The sequence below is a fragment of the Bos javanicus genome, chromosome 3 (genome assembly GCF_032452875.1).
Source record: "Bos javanicus breed banteng chromosome 3, ARS-OSU_banteng_1.0, whole genome shotgun sequence".
In the NCBI taxonomy this organism is placed as follows: domain Eukaryota; kingdom Metazoa; phylum Chordata; class Mammalia; order Artiodactyla; family Bovidae; genus Bos; species Bos javanicus.
In genome coordinates, this window is record NC_083870.1 from 104,172,414 (window position 1) to 104,191,519 (window position 19,106).

General features: G+C 38.1%; 1 protein-coding gene across 6 annotated transcripts in view; it reads left to right on the forward strand.

Annotated features, from left to right (window-relative positions):
* The window catches only part of FOXJ3 (forkhead box J3), a 126,514-nt gene that overhangs the window by 43,727 nt on the left and 63,681 nt on the right, over positions 1–19,106 (forward strand). For all 6 annotated transcript variants that reach the window (XM_061412306.1, XM_061412304.1, XM_061412310.1 and 3 more), the window contains 2 exons: positions 3,216–3,540; positions 15,830–15,904. In XM_061412306.1, coding sequence (XP_061268290.1) covers positions 3,216–3,540; positions 15,830–15,904 — 400 coding nt within the window. The remainder of the gene's footprint in view (positions 1–3,215; positions 3,541–15,829; positions 15,905–19,106) is intronic.

A 19,106-nucleotide genomic window follows, 5' to 3' on the forward strand; every position in this document is an offset into this window, starting at 1 on the left:
GAAAACATTGCTGACTTCTCTCTTGGAGTATATGCATGGACCCTGGAGGTGCTTAGCAGGGAGGAATCAGAGCCTACAAGGCCAGCTAGGAAGCTTTTGGAATGAGGTGAGGTAATGAGGGCCTGACATTTCTTAACCAGATTTCCATAACCAGATTCCTCAGAGCCTCTCCTGCTGTTTTTAAATCTGCCACCATCTGTTCTCTTATACAAGTGGACTTCTGTCATCACCATTCCATTGAGAGGTTTCTTTCTAAAGTTACTTGATGATCTGGCCAAATCTAATGGTCATTTTTTTGTCTTCTCAGTAGAGAACCACTGCAGCAACCAGCCTAAGCAGCAACAATGGAGACACTTTTTATCTCCCCACCAAGGATATGTAAAATTGAACAAACAGCAAAGAAAACAGAAACCCAGTTTTTCAGATTTTAAATTTAAGAGAGATTTTTATAGTCTACTTCAAATTAGAACTAGTAGACATAAGCACAACAATGGAATACTTTTTACTCATGATGTCTTTGACTAGGCACAAATTCTTTCCAGCCTATTTAGATCTTAACTTACTTCAAGTCTTAGCTAAAGTTCTTCTGTTTCTTAAGGCTGCAGCCCATGTTGTCTTCTACTTTTTTCTGAACCATTACAGAACCCATAGCTCTTTTTCAACTCTTTCTTGTATTTGACTTTCCTAATTGGAGTATAGGTTCCTAGAGGATAAAAATTTTATCTTAATTGCTGTGTGTATAAAATTTTACTCTAGAATAATCTTGTATACATGTGTAATCACAAATTCTTATTAAATGTTATAACAGTATTAAGTACCTACTTACTGTATGTTCATGTTTTATTACTGAGATTCTCATAAAGTCAGTGGCACTGGTGGAAGGAAACAGAAGTTAAAGATGATTTTCAATAGGAAGCATCCGCAGTATCCGTTATATTCCAGTTTGCAATGTACTTTTACATTATCTTTGAAAATGTATATGACTAGCTGCGTGGGGAATTTGAACAAAATAAAGCTGTTTGGTAGAGACTTAATTGAGACCAATACGATGACAGCCTGGTATAATAGCCAATGCTTGTAGAATAAAATGTGAATGATAATAGCAGCAACTATCAATACTGTTATCACCACCACCAAGAGCTAATATTTATTGCCTGTTTATTGTTTGCCAGTCACTGTACTTTATGTCAGCGAGAGGTAGATACTATTATTCTAATATTACAAGTAAGTATGGTAGAAAAACTGCTAGACTGGGCATCAGGAGCTCTGAGCTCTGGTTTTAGTTCTGCTGTTAACTATTTGTATGAATTTGTTTTTCATCTTTAGATTGAAGCGATTGTTCTCTGATCTCTAGGGTACTTTGCCTACTCTTTGACATTCTGTGATCTCGAAATTATCTTGGCTTCTTATTCCACAAGTTTCTATAACTTATTTCATTCTGGAAACAGACGTTTCTGGCTGAGATTGTAGAACAGGAGGGTGAGGTTTTTTTTTTAGATCTCTGAAGGTGCTGTATAGAGGAATTTAAAGTTCAGGTTTCAGAGGAATGCATACTGTAGAGATGGGAAGGGAGAATGAAAAATGTAAAACTGTTAGTCAGAATATAAGAAAAAGAATATCTGGTAATGCAGATAGAATCCTCATATGAGGCTGTCTCTCGATTGCTTGATCTTGTTTACTTTATGGTTCATTAGTACCTTCCCTAGATACTCCTAGAGCAATATTATTAACTAACACTTATTGAGTGTTTCTTCCTAGTGTAAGTTACCCATTTAATTTTTAATTCTCAAAGTAGTATTTTAACCATAAGCATTATTATTGTTTCATTTCACAGATGAGATGGGGTTTAGAGATACTAACATTTTCATAGTCTCACAGATAGTAACTGGTAGATTATGTACTTGAATTCTGGTCTACTTGACTCTAGAATCTGTTCTTTATCAGTTCTACATTGCCTTCCAGAAGTTCAGATCCTAAGCACAAAGTGTAGATTGTTTTTTGCCTGTGGCCATTTGGAATGAAGGGTATATGTGGGATTTTCTTTGCCACAGTTTTTTTCTTTTTACTGAGATATTTTAAGTTTCCTATTTTGTTTTCTTTTTTCCTTTATTTTCGTATCAGTTAGAAGTCTTTCATGCCTCTCTGCTTTGTTGTCAGGCTCACTTTTCCTGCTTCTTTGATCCCAGGATAGGAAAGTTTGTAGCCCTTGTTGAAAGTTAGCCATGCTAGTGTGAAGTGTCAAGCTTTGTTTTATCTTTCATTCTTAGGGCAGCTTCCTTCTCTCTCCAGAATATGTGTTAACCTGGCAGGTGTTGTTTTTTCTTTCTTTGAGTGGTAATGGTTTGAAATTTTTCGGCCTTGGAGAGAGAGAGATTACAGAATCCAGATTACTGGATGTTTTTGTAAGCCTGTCCTTGAGTTTTTAATGCTTCTTTTCCTGCTTTTCATTTATGTGACTTTATCTCTTATATCCTATACTCCCAGATCTTAGTTTTTTAAAGCTTGTTCTTTGACTTTTTTTTTTTAAACCGCATGGTGCTGCCTATTCTCCATTTCTGTATTTCATCTGTGTCCTTGAGTTTGCATTCCTCTTTTCGGTCAACTCCCCCAGCTAGCTTGTCTCCTTGCTATTCTTGTCTACCCTGCTTTACTCTTCCTACCTCCCACCTGCTCAGCTATACCTTCTTTCCTCCATGTAAATTCCTGTGCCTGTTTCTCAGTTACTTCTCTGACCTCTTGTCTACACTTTACTTTTGGTATTCTTTTGTATGATTTCCCTAAAATTTATGTAAAAGAAATGCCAGATATGTAGTCTTAAGTTTTAAAAGGGCCTGTGGTGTTGGTGAGTAAAGAGCTGGACTGCAGACAGATTTTTTTTTTTTCACACTGTGATCCTGTCTATCTGTTCAAAGTGACAGATAGTTGTTTTAAGAAAACTGACATAAAAATTTTTACACTTTGTATGTTTGCATTGTTCTGTCTCTTGTATAGTTTCAAACCAAATTTGTTGTTTTGGAGAGGAAGAAATTAAGAAAAAAAATTGGAAATGTAATCCCTTAAATATTTGGTTTGGTCATTAATATACTCAGTCTTTTTCCTCCAGATTTAACTCAGGCTTTCCCTCACTTTGGAAGTCCTAGATTTGTGAATATTGGATATTTTGAGAAGCAGGGGTTCTTTCCTTGATATTGACTAAGGAGTCTATTTACCTTCAGGATGACATCTGAACTGGAGAGCAGCCTAACATCTATGGACTGGTTACCACAGCTCACCATGAGAGCAGCCATCCAAAAATCTGATGCTGCACAAAATGCACATGGAACCGGAATTTCCAAGAAGAACGCACTCCTTGACCCAAATACAACCCTGGACCAGGAAGAAGTCCAACAGCACAAAGATGGGAAACCTCCATACAGCTATGCCAGCCTCATTACATTTGCAATCAATAGCTCACCCAAAAAGAAAATGACTCTGAGTGAGATCTACCAGTGGATTTGTGATAACTTCCCATATTATAGAGAGGCTGGCAGTGGTTGGAAGGTAAGGATTTTATTTAAGTTTTTATTTTTATACTGTGAACAAGAACAATATTGGCTTCTACTGAAGGTAAAGCTTTGTGGAGGTTTATGTAATTAAAGGTGAAATTCTGATTACTAGTCATTTTTAGGATGTAAAAGAAATGTTTTTAGTTTGATGAATAACTATTTTTGGTAGAATATTAATTTGTTAGAACTTTATTGCAAGAGCATAGCATGAAGTGGGAGTAGAGATAAAGTAGCATTCACTGGAAAACCGTACCCACAGTTCAGGTAAGTTGAGAGTCTAAGGTTCGAAAAAACCAACATAGTATTGCAACTAGTATTGTTTTCACGACCCAAGATTTTTAAAAAACCTTTATTTTGAAAGAATTCTAGATTTACAGAAGAGTTACATAAGTAGTACAAAGCATTCCTGTATATCCTTCAGCCAGTTCCTCCATGGTAACACCTTATATAACTAACCATTAACAAAACTAAGAAATAATACTTTTGACTTAGCAGTACTGTTAGCTTCTAAGTACATTACAGACTTTATTTGGATTTCACCAATTTTTCCACTTATGTCTTTTTATGTTCCAGGATTCATTTCAGGATCTAATCTAGGATCCCACATTGCATTTTGTTGTCATTGTCATGTCTCCTTAGGCTTCTTCAGTCTGTAACTGTTCCTCATCTTTTTTTGCCTATAATGATCTTGACACTTTTGAAGAATACTTGACACTTTTGAAAAGTACTTGTCTGGTATTTTGTAGAATGTTCCTTGGTTTGGATATGTCTTATATTTTCTTGATTAGATTGAGGGTAGTGCATTTTGGGGAGGGATAATACAGAAGTGATGTGTCCTTTTCTGTATATCAGTCATATCGGGGTATCTTGACGTCAGTATATCTTATTACTGATAATGTTGACCTTGGTTCTTTGGTTAAGATGGTGTCTGTCAGGTTTCTCCACTACGAAGTTACTATTTATGACTTTGTAAATTGTGTTTTGGGGGAGATACTTTGGCATGCAAGTACCCTGTTTTTTCCTTAAAACTTTATTCATTTCAGCTTTCATTGGTAGATCATTACAGCAGTTTTTGTTTTTTAGCTGTGATTTTCTCTTTTCTTTTATTCCTCCCATATTAATTGGGATTCTTCTGTAAAAAAAAAAACTTATCCCTACTTCCCCTTTTGTTTATTTATTCATTCATTCAATCATTATTTGTAACAGTTGGCACCCATGGATATTTATTTTTTGTATTGCTGTTATTTGTTCTTCAAATTGGTGCTGCTTTTGCCATTGGGAGCTCTTAACAAGTTGGCTCCTGTAACTGTTGATATATGGTTCAATTCTTTTGTTTACTTCTTAACTTTGTGACTCCACAAGATGTTCCAGGCTCATCTTATACCTTTCCTGTCCCAGCTCTAGAATCAGCTACCTTTTTAAGAAGTCCTACTTCCTCACCTAAGCTTTTTCAGGAACCTTCAGGGTAGTTACCTGCCTAACTTAAGTTATACAATGGATAATTCAACTTTCTTTTGTATCTACACATGTTGCATTCATATTCTTATGTAGGAGTTATCCAGTTGTGTGCTTTGTGGAGGTGTGTGTATTTGTTTATGTGCATGTGGAAGAAGGGGGTTTACAGAGGTGCCATCAGCTGGTAGTTACACTTGCTTCTCTTAATCTTTCCTGTCTTAACATCTTTGTCTTTTTTGTTTAAATGTATTTATTAAAGGCATTTACTAAATTACTGTGTACCAATGATGTGCTCTGTACTGTGCCAGATAACCAAGTGCCTTATGGGAAGGGATTTTTTTTTTAATCTCTTCCTCTATTCCATGCCCCAGCATAGTACTTCTGTTTGCTGCTGCTGCTGCTACTAAGTCACTTCAGTCATGTCCGACTCTGTGTGACCCCATAGACAGCAGCCCACCAGGCTCCTCCGTCCCTGGGATTCTCCAGGCAAGAACACTGGAGTGGGTTGCCATTTCCTTCTCCAATGCATGAAAGTGAAAAGTGAAAGTAAAGTCGCTCAGTCGTGTCCAACCCAGAGCGACCCCATGGACTGCAGCCTTCCAGGCTCCTCCGTCCATGAGATTTTCCAGGCAGGAGTACTGGAGTGGGGTGCCATTGCCTTCTTCCATACTTCCATTTAGTAAGCCTTAATAAATGCAGTTTGAATGAAAGCCAGCATCCTGGTTCCAGCTTTCTTTCCTAGCTTTATCTTTTGTTAGTTCCCTCTCATATACTCTTTCTTCTTCTATCTAGTCCCACCTATTAGTTTTCCTAGATAAAGATATTTTGATTTCTTGCTTTTTTCTCTTACTTGTCCTTAGACTTTCTCGCCCTTTTTTCTGTTAGCTTTATTCTGTTTATTCTTTAAGCTCATATGTAACCTCTTTTCTCCATGTAGAAGTCATCTTTTGTGTTTCTATATGTTTTATTAATAACTCTATTACCAGGTGGAACCTGTGGCAAAGAACCCGCCTGCCAGTGCAAGAGATACAAGAGACGTGGGTTCGATCCCTGGGTTGGGAAGATCCCCTGGAAGAGGAAATGGCAACCCACTCCAGTATTCTTGCTTGGAAGAGAATGAATCCCATGGACAGAGGAGCCTTGCGGGCTGCAGTCCGTGGGGTCACAAAGAGCTGGACATGACTAAGAGACTTAGCACACAGCACTATTATAGAACTTAAAGTTTTTTGTTCAGAAATCTTATTTCATCTGAGTCCACCTGTGAGTGCCAGATTCGGTCTGTTGTATTTCTGGCTGCTGGCCAGACCAAGTTATGGTCTGAAACTGGTTTAGAAATAGTGATATTTTACCTGGAAGATACATGGTTTGAATGTAATGAAGGAGAAAAATGGGAATAGGTGGAGAAACGATGCTGCTTTTTAGAACTAAAGGATATGCCGAGGAGATTATCTGGTTCAGTTTGTTATATTAGGAAGCCCTTTAGTATTTCCAGGGATTGCTATTTCATAATTATTCTTTTTGAAAAAGTTTTCTTCGACCCAATTTTAGGAGCCTAGAACTTGCCATAATTACTTTTAAGTTTTATTTTTGTAAACATAGAAATGTAATATTTTGAACATTTGAAATGGAGATACATGGAAAGTGATTTATCTTCTCCTTTGCCAAGGTCTTATCTCTCTTTTCATGTTTAAAAGTTCCCATTCGTGGTCTTTAGATTTGTTTAACATTGCTTGTGCAATTTTCTGTTCACTATTTCTTCTTCAGGTATGGAGGAGATGGGTTAGGGAAGGTCATGTAGAATTTGTGAAATTAGCTTGTGTTGCATGAAATGAGAGTTGAATAAAGATCCTAAAGCAGTTGTCATCCATCTTTCCAGAAACATAGAGACAGTTAAAGTTACCCAAAGGAGAAAATGTTGCTGTGCTTGCTTAAAAGATTCAAATAGAATTTTAATATTTAGGTGAAGTGAAAGTCACTTAGTTGTGTCCGACTCTGCGACCCCATGGGCTGTACAGTCCCTGGAATTGTCCAGGCCAGAGTACTGGAGTGGGTAGCCTTTCCCTTCTCCAGGGGATCTTCCCAACCCAGGGATCAAACCCAGGTCTCCCGCATTGCAGGCGGATTCTTTACCAGCTGAGCCACAAGGGAAGCCCCAAATTTAGGTGAACTCCCTTTCATTTTGTGCCAAGGCATTGAAGGGAGATTACATATTAAAAACAATCCTTTGAATAATCCATGACAGTTCAAAAAACTATATAAGTTTCTATAATTGAATGATTTTATAATCTGAACTAGAAGAAAAGGAATTTAGATTTTCGTGCTATCCACCTTACTGAAGAAAGCTAACCTGTTATTGGAATTTAAGGTAGTAAAAGAAAAATATGAAAGAGTGGTATTGGTATGTGGGGTATATTCTACTTTTCTGAGTGAAGGAAAAAGAAATAAGAGTATATTATGTATTTGCTTATTGTAAAAAGAAATTTAGGAGTAATAAACTAGAAATACAGTAAATATAGTTATCTATAGGTATGTATAGAACTGAGGTAGAAGAGAGAACGGAATGAGATTGTGAGTGTACCTTTTTATATAGTTTTGAGTTTTAAAACATCTTAAGTGTTTCACACATTCAAAAACTATATGTAAGGAAATAAAAAAAGGTTTAAAAAAAATCTTAAAACTGAATAAAAGTAGTAATAGTTGTAACTCAGCTAGTAAATAATCTGCCTGCAATGCAGCAGACTGTGGTTCTATATCTGGGTCGGGAAGATACCCTGGTGAAAAGATAGGTTACCCACTCCAGTATTCTTGGGTTTCCCTGATGGCTCAGACCATAAAGAATCTGCTTGCAGTTTGGGAGACCTGGGTTCGATCTCTGGGTTGGGAAGATCCCCTGGAGGAGAGCTTGGCAATGCACTCTAGTATTTTTGCCTAAAGATCCCCATGGACAGAGGAGCCTGGCAGGCTACAGTCCATGGGATTGCAAAGAGTCAGACACGACTGAGTGACTAAGCACACAGCACATATACACAGTTGTTGTTCAGTCGGTCTTCTGGATTCTCTCTAGACTGAGATGTTTGCTTATTTTCTTAAAATCCATTGTTCCTAGACTTTTGTGGTCATCTCTTCTTGATCCTTGACCTTGATTATTGTGTTCTGGTTTTTGTTGTTGTTGTTTAGTTGCTCACTTGTGTTCAACTCTGCAATCCCATGGACTGCAGCACGCCAGGCTTCCCTGTCCTTCCCTATCTCCTGAAGTTTGCTCAGACTCATCTGTTGAGTTGATGATGCTGTCCAACCATCTCATCCTTTCTCACTTCCTTCTCCTCCTGCCCTCAGTGTTTTCCAGCATCAGGGTCTTTTCTGATGAGTCAGCTCTTTGCATCAGATGGCCAAAATACTGGAACTTCTGCTTCAGTATCAGTCCTTCCAATGAATATTCAGGGTCAGTGTCCTTTAGGATTGAGTGGTTTGATCTCCTTGCAGTTCAAGGGACTCTCAAGAGTCTCCTCCAATTCTCCTTTTAATCCACAGTTCAAAAGCATCAATTCTTCAGTGCCCAGCTTTCTTTATAGTCCAACTTTCATATCCATACATGACTACTGGAAAAACCATAACTCTGACTAGATGGACCCATTTGTCAGCAAAGTAATGTCTCTGCTTTTTAATATGCTGTCTAGGTTGGTCATAGCTTTTCTTCCAAGGAGTAAGCGTCTTTTAATTTCATAGCTGCAGTCACCATCTGCAGTGATTTGGGAGCCCAAGAAAATAAAGTCTGTCACTGTTTCTATTGTTTCCCCATCTATTTGCCATAAAATGATGGAACCGGATTCCATGATCTTAGTTTTTTGCATGTTGACTTTTAAGCCAGCTTTTTCACTCTCCTCTTTCACTTTTATCAAGAGACTCTTTAATTCCTCTTTGCTTTCTGCCTTAAGGGGGTGTCATCTGCCTAACTGAGGTTATTGATATTTCTCCCGGCAATCTTGATTCCAGCTTGTGCTTCATCCAGCCTGGCATTTCTCATACAGTACCCTGCATATAAGTCAGATAAGTAGGGTGACAATAGACACCTTTCTCGTTTGTGACAGGATGACAGTATACATACTCCTTTTCCAACTTGGAACCAGTCAATTGGAAGTGATCAAACAGGAGATGGCAAGATGTGAACATCGACGTTTTAGGAATCAGCGAACTAAAATGGACAGGAATGGGCAAATTTAATTCAGGTGACCATTGTATCTACTATTGTGGGCAAGAATCCCTTAGAAGAAATGGAGTAGCCCTCATAGTCAACAAAAGAGTCTGAAATGCAGTACTTGGGTGCAATCTCAAAAATGACAGAATGATCTCTGTTCGTTTCCAAGGCAAACCATTCAGTATCATGGTAATCCAAGTCTATGCCCAACCACTAATGCTGAAGAACCTGAAGTTGAACGGTTCTGAAGACCTAGAGGACCTTCTAGAACTAACACCCCCAAAAGATGTCCTTTTCATTATAGGGGACTGGAATGCAAAAGTAGGAAGTCAAGAAACACCTGGAGTAACAGGCAAGTTTGCCCTCGGAGCACAAAGTGAAGCAGGGCAAAGGCTAATAGAGTTTTGCCAAGAGAACGCACTGGTCATAACAGACACCCTCTTGCAACAACACAAGAGAAGACTCTACACATGAACATCACCAGATGGTCAATACCGAAATCAGATTGATTATAATCTTTGCAGCTGAAGATGGAGAAGCTATATACAGTCAACAGAAACAAGATTGGGAGCTGACTGTGGCTCAGATCATGAACTCCTTATTGGAAAATTCAGACTTAAATGAAGAAAGTAGAGAAAACCACTAGCCCATTCACTTAGAACCTAAATTAAATCTCTTACGATTATACAGTGAAAGTGACAAACAGATTCAGGGGATTAGATCTGATGGACAGAGTGTCTGAAGAACTATGGATAGAGGTTAAAGACATTGTACAGGAGGCAGTGATCAAGACCATCCCCATGAAAAAGAAGTGCAAAAGGCAAAATGGTTGTCTGAGGACGTCTTACAAATAGTTGAGAAAAGAAGAGAAGGTAAAGGCAAAGGAGAAAAGGAAAGATATAAGCATCTGAATGCAGAATTCCAAAGAATAGCAAGGAGAGATAAGAAAGCCTTCCTCAGTAATCAGTGTGCGTCGTAGGATAGAACAAATGACTACAGATATTCGTATTTTGGGAGTCCCAGCTCTCACCGTGGGAGAAGAGAAATATATGTGGGAACATGGTGATTGATGGAATTAGAGATGCCAGATTAAACTCAAGTTGAAAATAAAAATCAGTAAGAGTGCTTTTAAAATTCAGATTTCTGGGTCACAAGTCCAGAGATTTTAAATTAGTCATCTTAGAGCCTAGTAATCTGCATTAATATTCATCTCAACTGATTCTAGGGTAAGTAGGCTGTACTTTTGAGAAGCTGCCTTTGAAGCTGTGGTTTCCAAGGCCAAGCAGTTTGCCTTTAACAGTTATTTTAGTTCAGTTCAGTCGCTCAGTTGTGTCCGACTCTTTGCAGCTTCATGGACTGCAGCATGCCAGGCTTCCCTGTCCGTTACCAACTCCTGGAGGATGATGCCATCCAACCATCTCATCTTCTGTCATCCCCTTCTCCTTCTCCCTTCAGTCTTTCATGAGTCGGCTCTTCACATCAGGTGGCCAAAGTATTGGAGCTTCAGTTTCAGCATCAGTCCTTCCAGTGAATATTCTGGTTTGATTTTCTTTAGGGTTGACTGGTTTGATCTGCTTGCTGTCCAAAGAACTCTCAAGAGTCTTCTCCAGCACTCCAGTTCAAAAGCATCAGTTCTTAAGTGCTCAGGTTTCTGTGGTCTAACTCTCACATCCATACATGACTACTGGAAAAAAAATCCATCAGTTATTTAACCTGGGCCATTTTTCTCCACCTTTAACTTGGCCATCCTGATTATGTCTGCCTCTACTCTTTGAGCTTTTTTCCTTAGGGTTGTTAGATGTAGTGTGTCTCCAAGTTGTGAGGTCTGAAGTAATCTCTTTTCTCTGTTGTGTACTGTAAATACATGTCATGGCTCTCATAGCTCTCTGGGTGTTTTTATTTTCTGAATATGCTCTTGGTATTTTTCCAGAAGATTCATGATTACCATATGAAAAGCATTATATTCCATTTTCTGAATTGGTAGAAAAGATCCTTACTTAGGAGGAAGAGCATTAAACAATCATTGCGTAATGTGAAATGTACATTTTGCCTGACCTAATCATCTATGAAAGTCAGAAAAGATTTCCTTAAGGAACTAACATTTAAACTAAGAATGAATTGGAGATTGAGTAGACTCAGGTGAAGGGAGTGAAGGAAGGCTGGAGGAGACTTTTGCAGGAGACGGAAAGCCTACAGGTGAGAGAGAACATTGGAGAGGATGAGGGTAGAGTACAGACAGTATAGACTTACAGATAGCAGGTTAGGGTGAGGTCATGAAGACGCTTGTGGAGGCTTTAGGATTTTAGATTTTATCCTAAGTGCAATGAGAATTTACTGAAAGATTTTAATTGAAGCGGTAAAGTCAGATTTGCCTTGTGAGGAGGTAACTGCCTGCTGGGTGGAGAATACTGGAGAGGGGTAAAGAGAGGACTGCAAGGAGATCCAACCAGTCCATTCTGAAGGAGATCAGCCCTGGGATTTCTTTGGAGGGAATGATGCTAAAGCTGAAACTCCAGTACTTTGGCCACCTCATGTGAAGAGTTGACTCATTAGAAAAGACTCTGATGCTGGGAGGGTTTGGGGGCAGGAGGAGAAGGGGACGACAGAGGATGAGATGGCTGGGTGGCATCACTGACTCAATGGATGTGAGTCTGAGTGAACTCCGGGAGTTGGTGATTGACAGGGAGGCCTGGCGTGCTGTGATTCATGGGGTCGCTAAGAGTCGGACATGACTGAGTGACTGAACTGAACTGAAGTGAAAGAGAGGAATGAAGCTATTGTACTAGTTTTTGGTGCGACTGGTGTCCTAGACTGAGATGGTAACAGAAGAGATGGAATAAAGAAGGTAAATTGAAGGCAGACTTAAAAAATTTGGTGATGGATTTGTTTTAGATGGTGAGGAGGGAGGAGTTAAGGAGCCTTGACAGGTGTCTGATTGGAGCAGTTATATGAATAAGCAGAGAAGAGGAAACTAAAGGAAGACCACATTGGAAATAAAGATTGAGTTTAGTTTTAAACATGTTGGGTTGGAGTTTCTGGCGATGTCTAGTAGATTGTTGAAAATTTATGTTAATTTAGGAGAAAGGTCTGTAACAGATGTTATTGAAGCCATGGCTGTGGATGAGATTGCCTACACAGCAAATGTAGAAATGAAAAAAGAACAGTGGTAGAATCTGGAAGATTTCCAGCTTTTAAGCTTTTTATAGAGGTGGAAGACCCAAGTAGAGATGTGTTCTTACAAAGCCATTTAGAAAACATGACCATTTTGATTTCATCTTGATTTTTTTTTTCCATCTTGAAGTTTTTAGATGGGTAGTTTTTCAGATTAGTTCTTTCTTTCCTTTGTCTTCTTTTGGATTTGGACTGAGTACTTTTTGTGATTTCATTTTATCTTCACTATTATTTTATTAGTTATATCTCTTCCTAAATTTTGTTTTGGGAAGTAATTATTCTAGAACTTACCACCCATATATTTAACTTATCACACTCTACCTTCATTATACTATTTTCTATATGGAGTGAGAACTTTATAAACCTTATACAGTTGATCCTTGAATAGCCCAGGCAGTGCAGGCTGACTCCTCCACAATCGAATGTATAATTTTACAGTTGGTTCTCCATATCTGTGGTTCCACGTCTGCACATTCAACCAACCTTGGATTGTACAGTACTGTAGCGTATTGTGGTGGTGGTTTAGTCACCAAGACATGTCTAACTCTTGCAACTCCATAATTGTGGCTCGCCAGGCTCCTCTGTCCATGTATTTCTCAGGCAAGAATACTCAAGTGGGTTGCCATTTTCTTCTTCAGGGGATCTTTCTGACCCAGGGATCAAACCCATGTCTCCTGCATTGCAGGCGGATTCTTTACTTCTGAGCCATCAGGAAAGCCCACTATAGTATGTATTTATTGGAAAAAAGTATGTTTAGTGGACCGGTATAATTCAAACCCATATTGTTCAAGGATCTGCTGTACTTCTGATTCCCCTGAGCCAGCCTTTATGTTGTTACCATGTTTTCCTTTTACATGTTATAAACCTCATAATAAGCTGTTATATTTGCTTTAGACAGTCATCTTTTAAAGGCATTACAAATAAGAAAAAGTGATTTTTGAAAATTTGCCTTCATTTTCACGGTTTCTGGAACTCTTCATTTCTTCTTGTAGTTTCAGGTTTCCATTTGGTATCATACTTCTGCCTGAAGAACTTCCATCTAACATTGCCAGCCAACTGGTGGTACAAAAAGTGAATTTTTTCAGCTTTTGTGTCTTGCAGAGTCTTTATTTTGCCTTCATTTTTGAGAGATATTTTCACTGCATATAGAATTGACTTTTTGTTTTATTATTTTAAAGATGTCGCTTTTTTGTCTTCTAACTTGCACAGTTTTTTGAGACATCTGCTATAGTTCTGATGTTTATTTCTTGGTACATAATCTTTTTTTTTTTTTTCTCTTGCTTCCTTCAAAATGTTCACTTCATTTTGAATTTCAGCATTTGGGCTATAATGAATATAGGTGTGTGGATTTTTAATTCCTTCTGCTTGATGTTCTCTGAGATTCTTGCATCTGTGATGTGTCCTGCATTATTTTTGGAGGACTCTTGACTGTTACTTCTTCAAATTTTTCTCTGCCCCATTCCATTTCATTTCTTCTTCTGAGACCCTAATTACATGTATTGTTAAACAACTCTTGGATGACTTTTTTTGGATTTGTGCATGTGTACATGCCCGCATGCATATGTGTTAGTCTGGATAATTTCTACTGATCTAGCCTCAAGATATCTGAGCCTTTCCCTGGTTCTGTCCCATCTACTGATGAATCATCTAGGGAATTTTTTATCTTTGACCATGGTTTTTTGAAACATAATCATGTTACATTTGACCCTTTCTTATAGTTTACGCATCTCTGTTGAAATTCCCCATCTTTTGATGCAGTTGTGCACTTTTTCTGCTTGTTGCTTGAACATATAGTTTTCTAAAAGTGCTTGTCTGATATTTCTGACATCTGTGTCATTTCTCAGTGGGGTTTTTCTGATTACTTTATCTTTTGATAGTGGGTTTTTTTTCCCCCTTCTTTTCCATGTCTCTTGCAACTTTTGACAGTTTTAGCTACATGTGTAGAAGAATGGTTGAGATAGAGGTAAATAGTATTTATAACTGTAAATGGACAGTCATCTTTTTTCACAGGCCATTTGTGTCTGGGTTGAATTACTCTTACCAGAAGTTGAGCTGGATTTGAGTTTCGTTGTTGGTACGTTTACCTTTAGTATGCCACAGACTTTACGTTCTTCCACAGTAGACTCCTGTTACCTTGTGCTTGGAGACAGGCTTGGGTATTGTAGAGTTTTCTCAGTGTTCCTGCTTTCTCTTTAGGTTTTAGTTGTCTCTGCCCACCTTGCTGCAGATGGGGGGCTCCATGCTTCTGCCCCTCCTCTGTCAGTAGATTATTACTTCTCATTCCTGCCAGGCTTGTGCTAGGGTCTAGTGGTTTTGTGTTCTTTTTTTTCGGTCTTGATCCAGACTTAGTCTTACTCAGGCCCTTGGACCTGTGGGGGAGGGGTGTCCTTTTTCAGTGTTTTTTTGCCCCCTCAGCCAGATCAGTTATCCTTGTTTATCCAGTTAAATTTGAGTGGGAGTTTTGTGCCCCTTTCCAAGCTATAGTCAACCTCCAGCTCAGTGTGGTATATTGGAGTAGAGTCCTGGCCCCAGGGCAGTTTCTGACACTTGTCCCATTGTTGTTGCTGTTACTGTTCAGTCTGTCAGTCATGTCCGACTCTTTGCAAACTCAAGGACTGCAGTATGCCAGGCTTCCCTGTTCTTCACTGTCTCCTGGAAATTTTGGAGCATTTCATTAAGAAGAAATGGCCTGTAGGTATTTTCTTTAATAATTGAGGCATAGTCCTGTTTATTCATGAAAGATTACCTGTTTCACAGCTTCTTCAGGTCTCTGTGTTTTCCTTCTGTCCAAGTTGGTTTTCCTTTCCTGCTGTCATTGAGGAACCTGCATGTTCTTGCTGACTTCTGTAGCCCATGTCTTCCCATGTGGTTTTCTTTCTTACATATCGTAGTGAGAACCTAGTTGGTTTTTATGTGCTGCTCTTGTAATGGAGCACATAAACTTTTTAAACTCATTAAAAAGTGGTAATATATGTGCCTTGTGGATCATTTGAACATGATAGAAAAGTGAAAGGAAGAAAATAATCTTCACTTATAATTCCGTGTAGAATAACTCCTAGCATTTTGCATTCTGCCTTGTTTCTAAGAATAAATAAATTAGCTAATAAATATATACCACAATTAAAATCACAATATGCATATAATTTTTTATTTGGTGTTTAACATTGATCATAGACATCTTCTTGCATCATTAAAAGATCTTACTAAACATTTAAAAAGGGACATTTACTCCCTGTTTGGAGTTTTGTAAGATTCACTGGAACTATCTTTTCCAATAACTGTTTCCCTTTGCAGCATTCATAATTTGAAAATCAGATTTAAATTTGAAGCTCATTTAAAAAGCTTATTCCATTTGTAATGATATGTCAGCATATAGAGATATTTAGGTTGCTGATTCTGTTTTTAAAGGGGGTTTTGGTTTTTGGATTCCAATGACCCTATAGCTTTTCTTTTTTAATTTCAGAATTCTATCCGACATAATCTGTCACTGAACAAATGTTTCCTTAAAGTGCCTCGATCCAAGGATGACCCTGGAAAGGTAGGATTCATTTCCTTAAAATAATTGGATTCCTCATTGTATCTGTTGGCATGTTTGAATCTGAGTTATACCTATTATATAAAGAAAAAGAATTGGGATTAAAGCTTCAGGACCTTGTCTAGTTCATTGATAAGAAACCTTTGTGAAATAGCAAGTCCTCCGTTACCCTATACTCCCTATTCTACTTCACCTCGCCTTACCCTATTTTAGTTTGTATGCTTCAAGGAAACAGCAGACAGGAAGAGATTTCTTTTCAAGCAGTAAGAAGCTAGCTAGCTACTGAAGAGTTGGTCTTCTGTTCCAGGTTGCTGTTTCTAATCTAGTTTTTGTTTGGTTATTTTTTTAAGTGTTATGTATTAAATTAAACATGACTTTTGAATTTTAGAACCACAATTTATTGTTGCATATAAGAAGTGAATCTGGGTCAAGGGGGAAAGGAGTGAATCTATATGTAATTGACTAGTGGAAGTAATTCTTACCCTGAAGTAAAATTTTTCTCTGTTTTATCCTTGTTTTCTTGGTTCTCGTTTTTTCCTCTTCATTCCATTTATCTTCTGCCATTGTTGCATTTTTAATATTTTATCTGCAGAAACTTCCTTTTTTTGAGTTTCAAACTGTATCAACTGAATTGTGGCCTGAACTTGGTACTAGTTGTTTGGTTTCTGAAGCTCAGAGTACTTGCTTGCACCATTTTTCGTTGTCATGATAAATTGATAGATTAGGACTTTTGAGATAGTCTATCTTTTGGAAACCACACATTCTTTTTCTGTTGGTTAGACTCTTTGTCACCTTCTTCAGGCTACTGTCACTGAAAGAATTTTTCTAAAATGTAAGCCTGATCATGATATCACCCTGTTTAAAAGCACTCTTCAGTGTCCTGGAGGTGTTTCTTACATCCTTTACTATCTTTTCCTTATCTTCCTTTCTAGCTATGATTTCACCTTACTCAATATCCATTGTGAGGAACTACTTGAAGTTTTCCATACATATCTTTCATATAGTTTTCTCCTATTGCACAAACTCCCTCTACTTGTCTTCATACTCCTTGTCTTTTAAGATTGAGCTGCAACATTACCCTGTGAAGTTTTTTTGTTTTCACGTACTTCAATTGAGTTTGTTGTTCCATCTTTTGAGTTCCTGTTACTTTGTCATCACTATAGTAGCTTCTAACTGATTTCTCTATCCTATGCTATGCTATGCTAAGTCACTTCAGTCGTGTCCGACTCTGTGTGACCCCATAGACAGCAGCCCACCAGGCTCCCCCGTCCCTGGGATTCTCCAGGCAAGAACACTGGAGTGGGTTGCCATTTCCTTCTCCAATACATGAAAGTGAAAGTGAAGTCGCTCAGTCGTGTCCGACTCTCAGCTACCCCATGGACTTCAGCCTACCAGGCTCCTCCGTCCATGGGATTTTCCAGGCAAGACTACTGGAGTAGGGTGCCATTGCCTTCTCCGTTCTCTATCCTAGGGCTTACTATCTCCAGTATATAGTAGCCAGCCATCTTTCAAAAATGGCCATATGGTCTATGTTTAAAAATGTTCATTGGTTTATTTACTGCCTTTAGGTTAAAGTCTAAATGTGAAGAGGATGGGGATAGTTTGTATATAGTTCAGTTTTTTAGCCCCAGTTGCTTGCACAGTGACTGGTGGCACTGAGGAGACACTCCTGTTGAATGAATGAATATAAAGCTGACCCCTGAACAATGCATGGGTTAGAGGCATTGACCCTCTGCCAAGTATAATTTGTAGTTAGCCCTTGGTATACATGGTTTCTGTGAATCCACAGTTCCACATCTCCCAGATTCAACCAACTGCAATTATGTAATATTGTATTTAATATTGAAAAATGTGTGTATAAGTGGACCCGTTCGGTTCAAACCTGTGTTGTTAACTGTATTGTATCCTCTGTTAGACTGTTGACTTCTTGAGGTTAGGACATGGAGAGTTATTCATCTCAACTGTAAAGCAGGCACTCTTAAATAATGTTTTATGGCATCTTCTATGATCTGCCCCATCAAGTTGATTCTCAATAAGATTGAATAAATTATTGTAATAGTCTTGTTTGACACAATTTACTATTTGTGTTCATAACTCTCTAAGGTTGTGAATAAGAATTGGTAAAATTTTTCTTAGCTTTAAAGCAGGCTTATTATAAAAGAAGAGGAATTGTAATTTATATTTGCTTTATTACAATTTCTGATGAGTAATGAGGGTATATGAATCTGACTAAAAGTCTTCTTAATAGAGTTTCAAGATTATCTGTGTTATTAGAGTTCTATGAAGCTAGTAATTGCAATCAGATTTAATTTTTAAATAATATTTAAATCATTAAAAAATAAAAAACCAACACCCATGAAGCTTAACTATATCATGTACTAAATTTTAACCAGTTGGAGATTTGTTTAGTAAATCTTGTGCTGTCAGCTTTTCTTTTGTGCAGAACTTAAAAGCTTTTCTCCACTTTTAATTAAATAATATCATGGGGGTATGGCAGGTGATTAAGTAATACTACATTATTCTTTGCAACTGTTCTTTTTGAATCAGGATTGTCTTACTATTATGCAGCCAAAACAGTACAGAAATTGAATCCTGGTAGGTTAATAAAGTAGAAGGCAATGGCGCCCGACTCCAGTACTCTTGCCTGGAAAATCCCATGGATGGAGGAGCCTGGTAGGCTGTAGTCTTTGGGGTCGATAAGAGTCAGACACGACTGAGCGACTTCCCTTTCACTTTTCACTTTCATGCATTGGAGAAGGAAATGGCAACCCACTCCAGTGTTCTTGCCTGGAGAGTCCCAGGGACGGGGGAGCCTGATGGGCTGCCGTCTATGGGGTCGCACAGAGTCGGACACGACTGAAGCGACTTAGCAGCAGCAGGTTAATAAAAGCTTTTAACTTTTAGCAGTAGTCTTTTTAAAGTTTTGTTTTTATCAAATACATCATTTGGAGAAGGAAATGGCAACTCACTCCAGTTTTTTGCCTGGAGAATCCCATGGACAGAGGAACCTGGCAAGCTACAGTCCATGGGGTTGCAAAGAGTAGGACACGATTGAGCAACTAACACACACAAATACATCATTGTTCTTATTGATTTTAGTCATTGTAGTAAAATATACATTTGATATGATAAATATCATACATTTGATAGTGTATTTATACTAATAGTCATTTTTATTTTCAGTCTCAAGGTGAGATTTAAATAC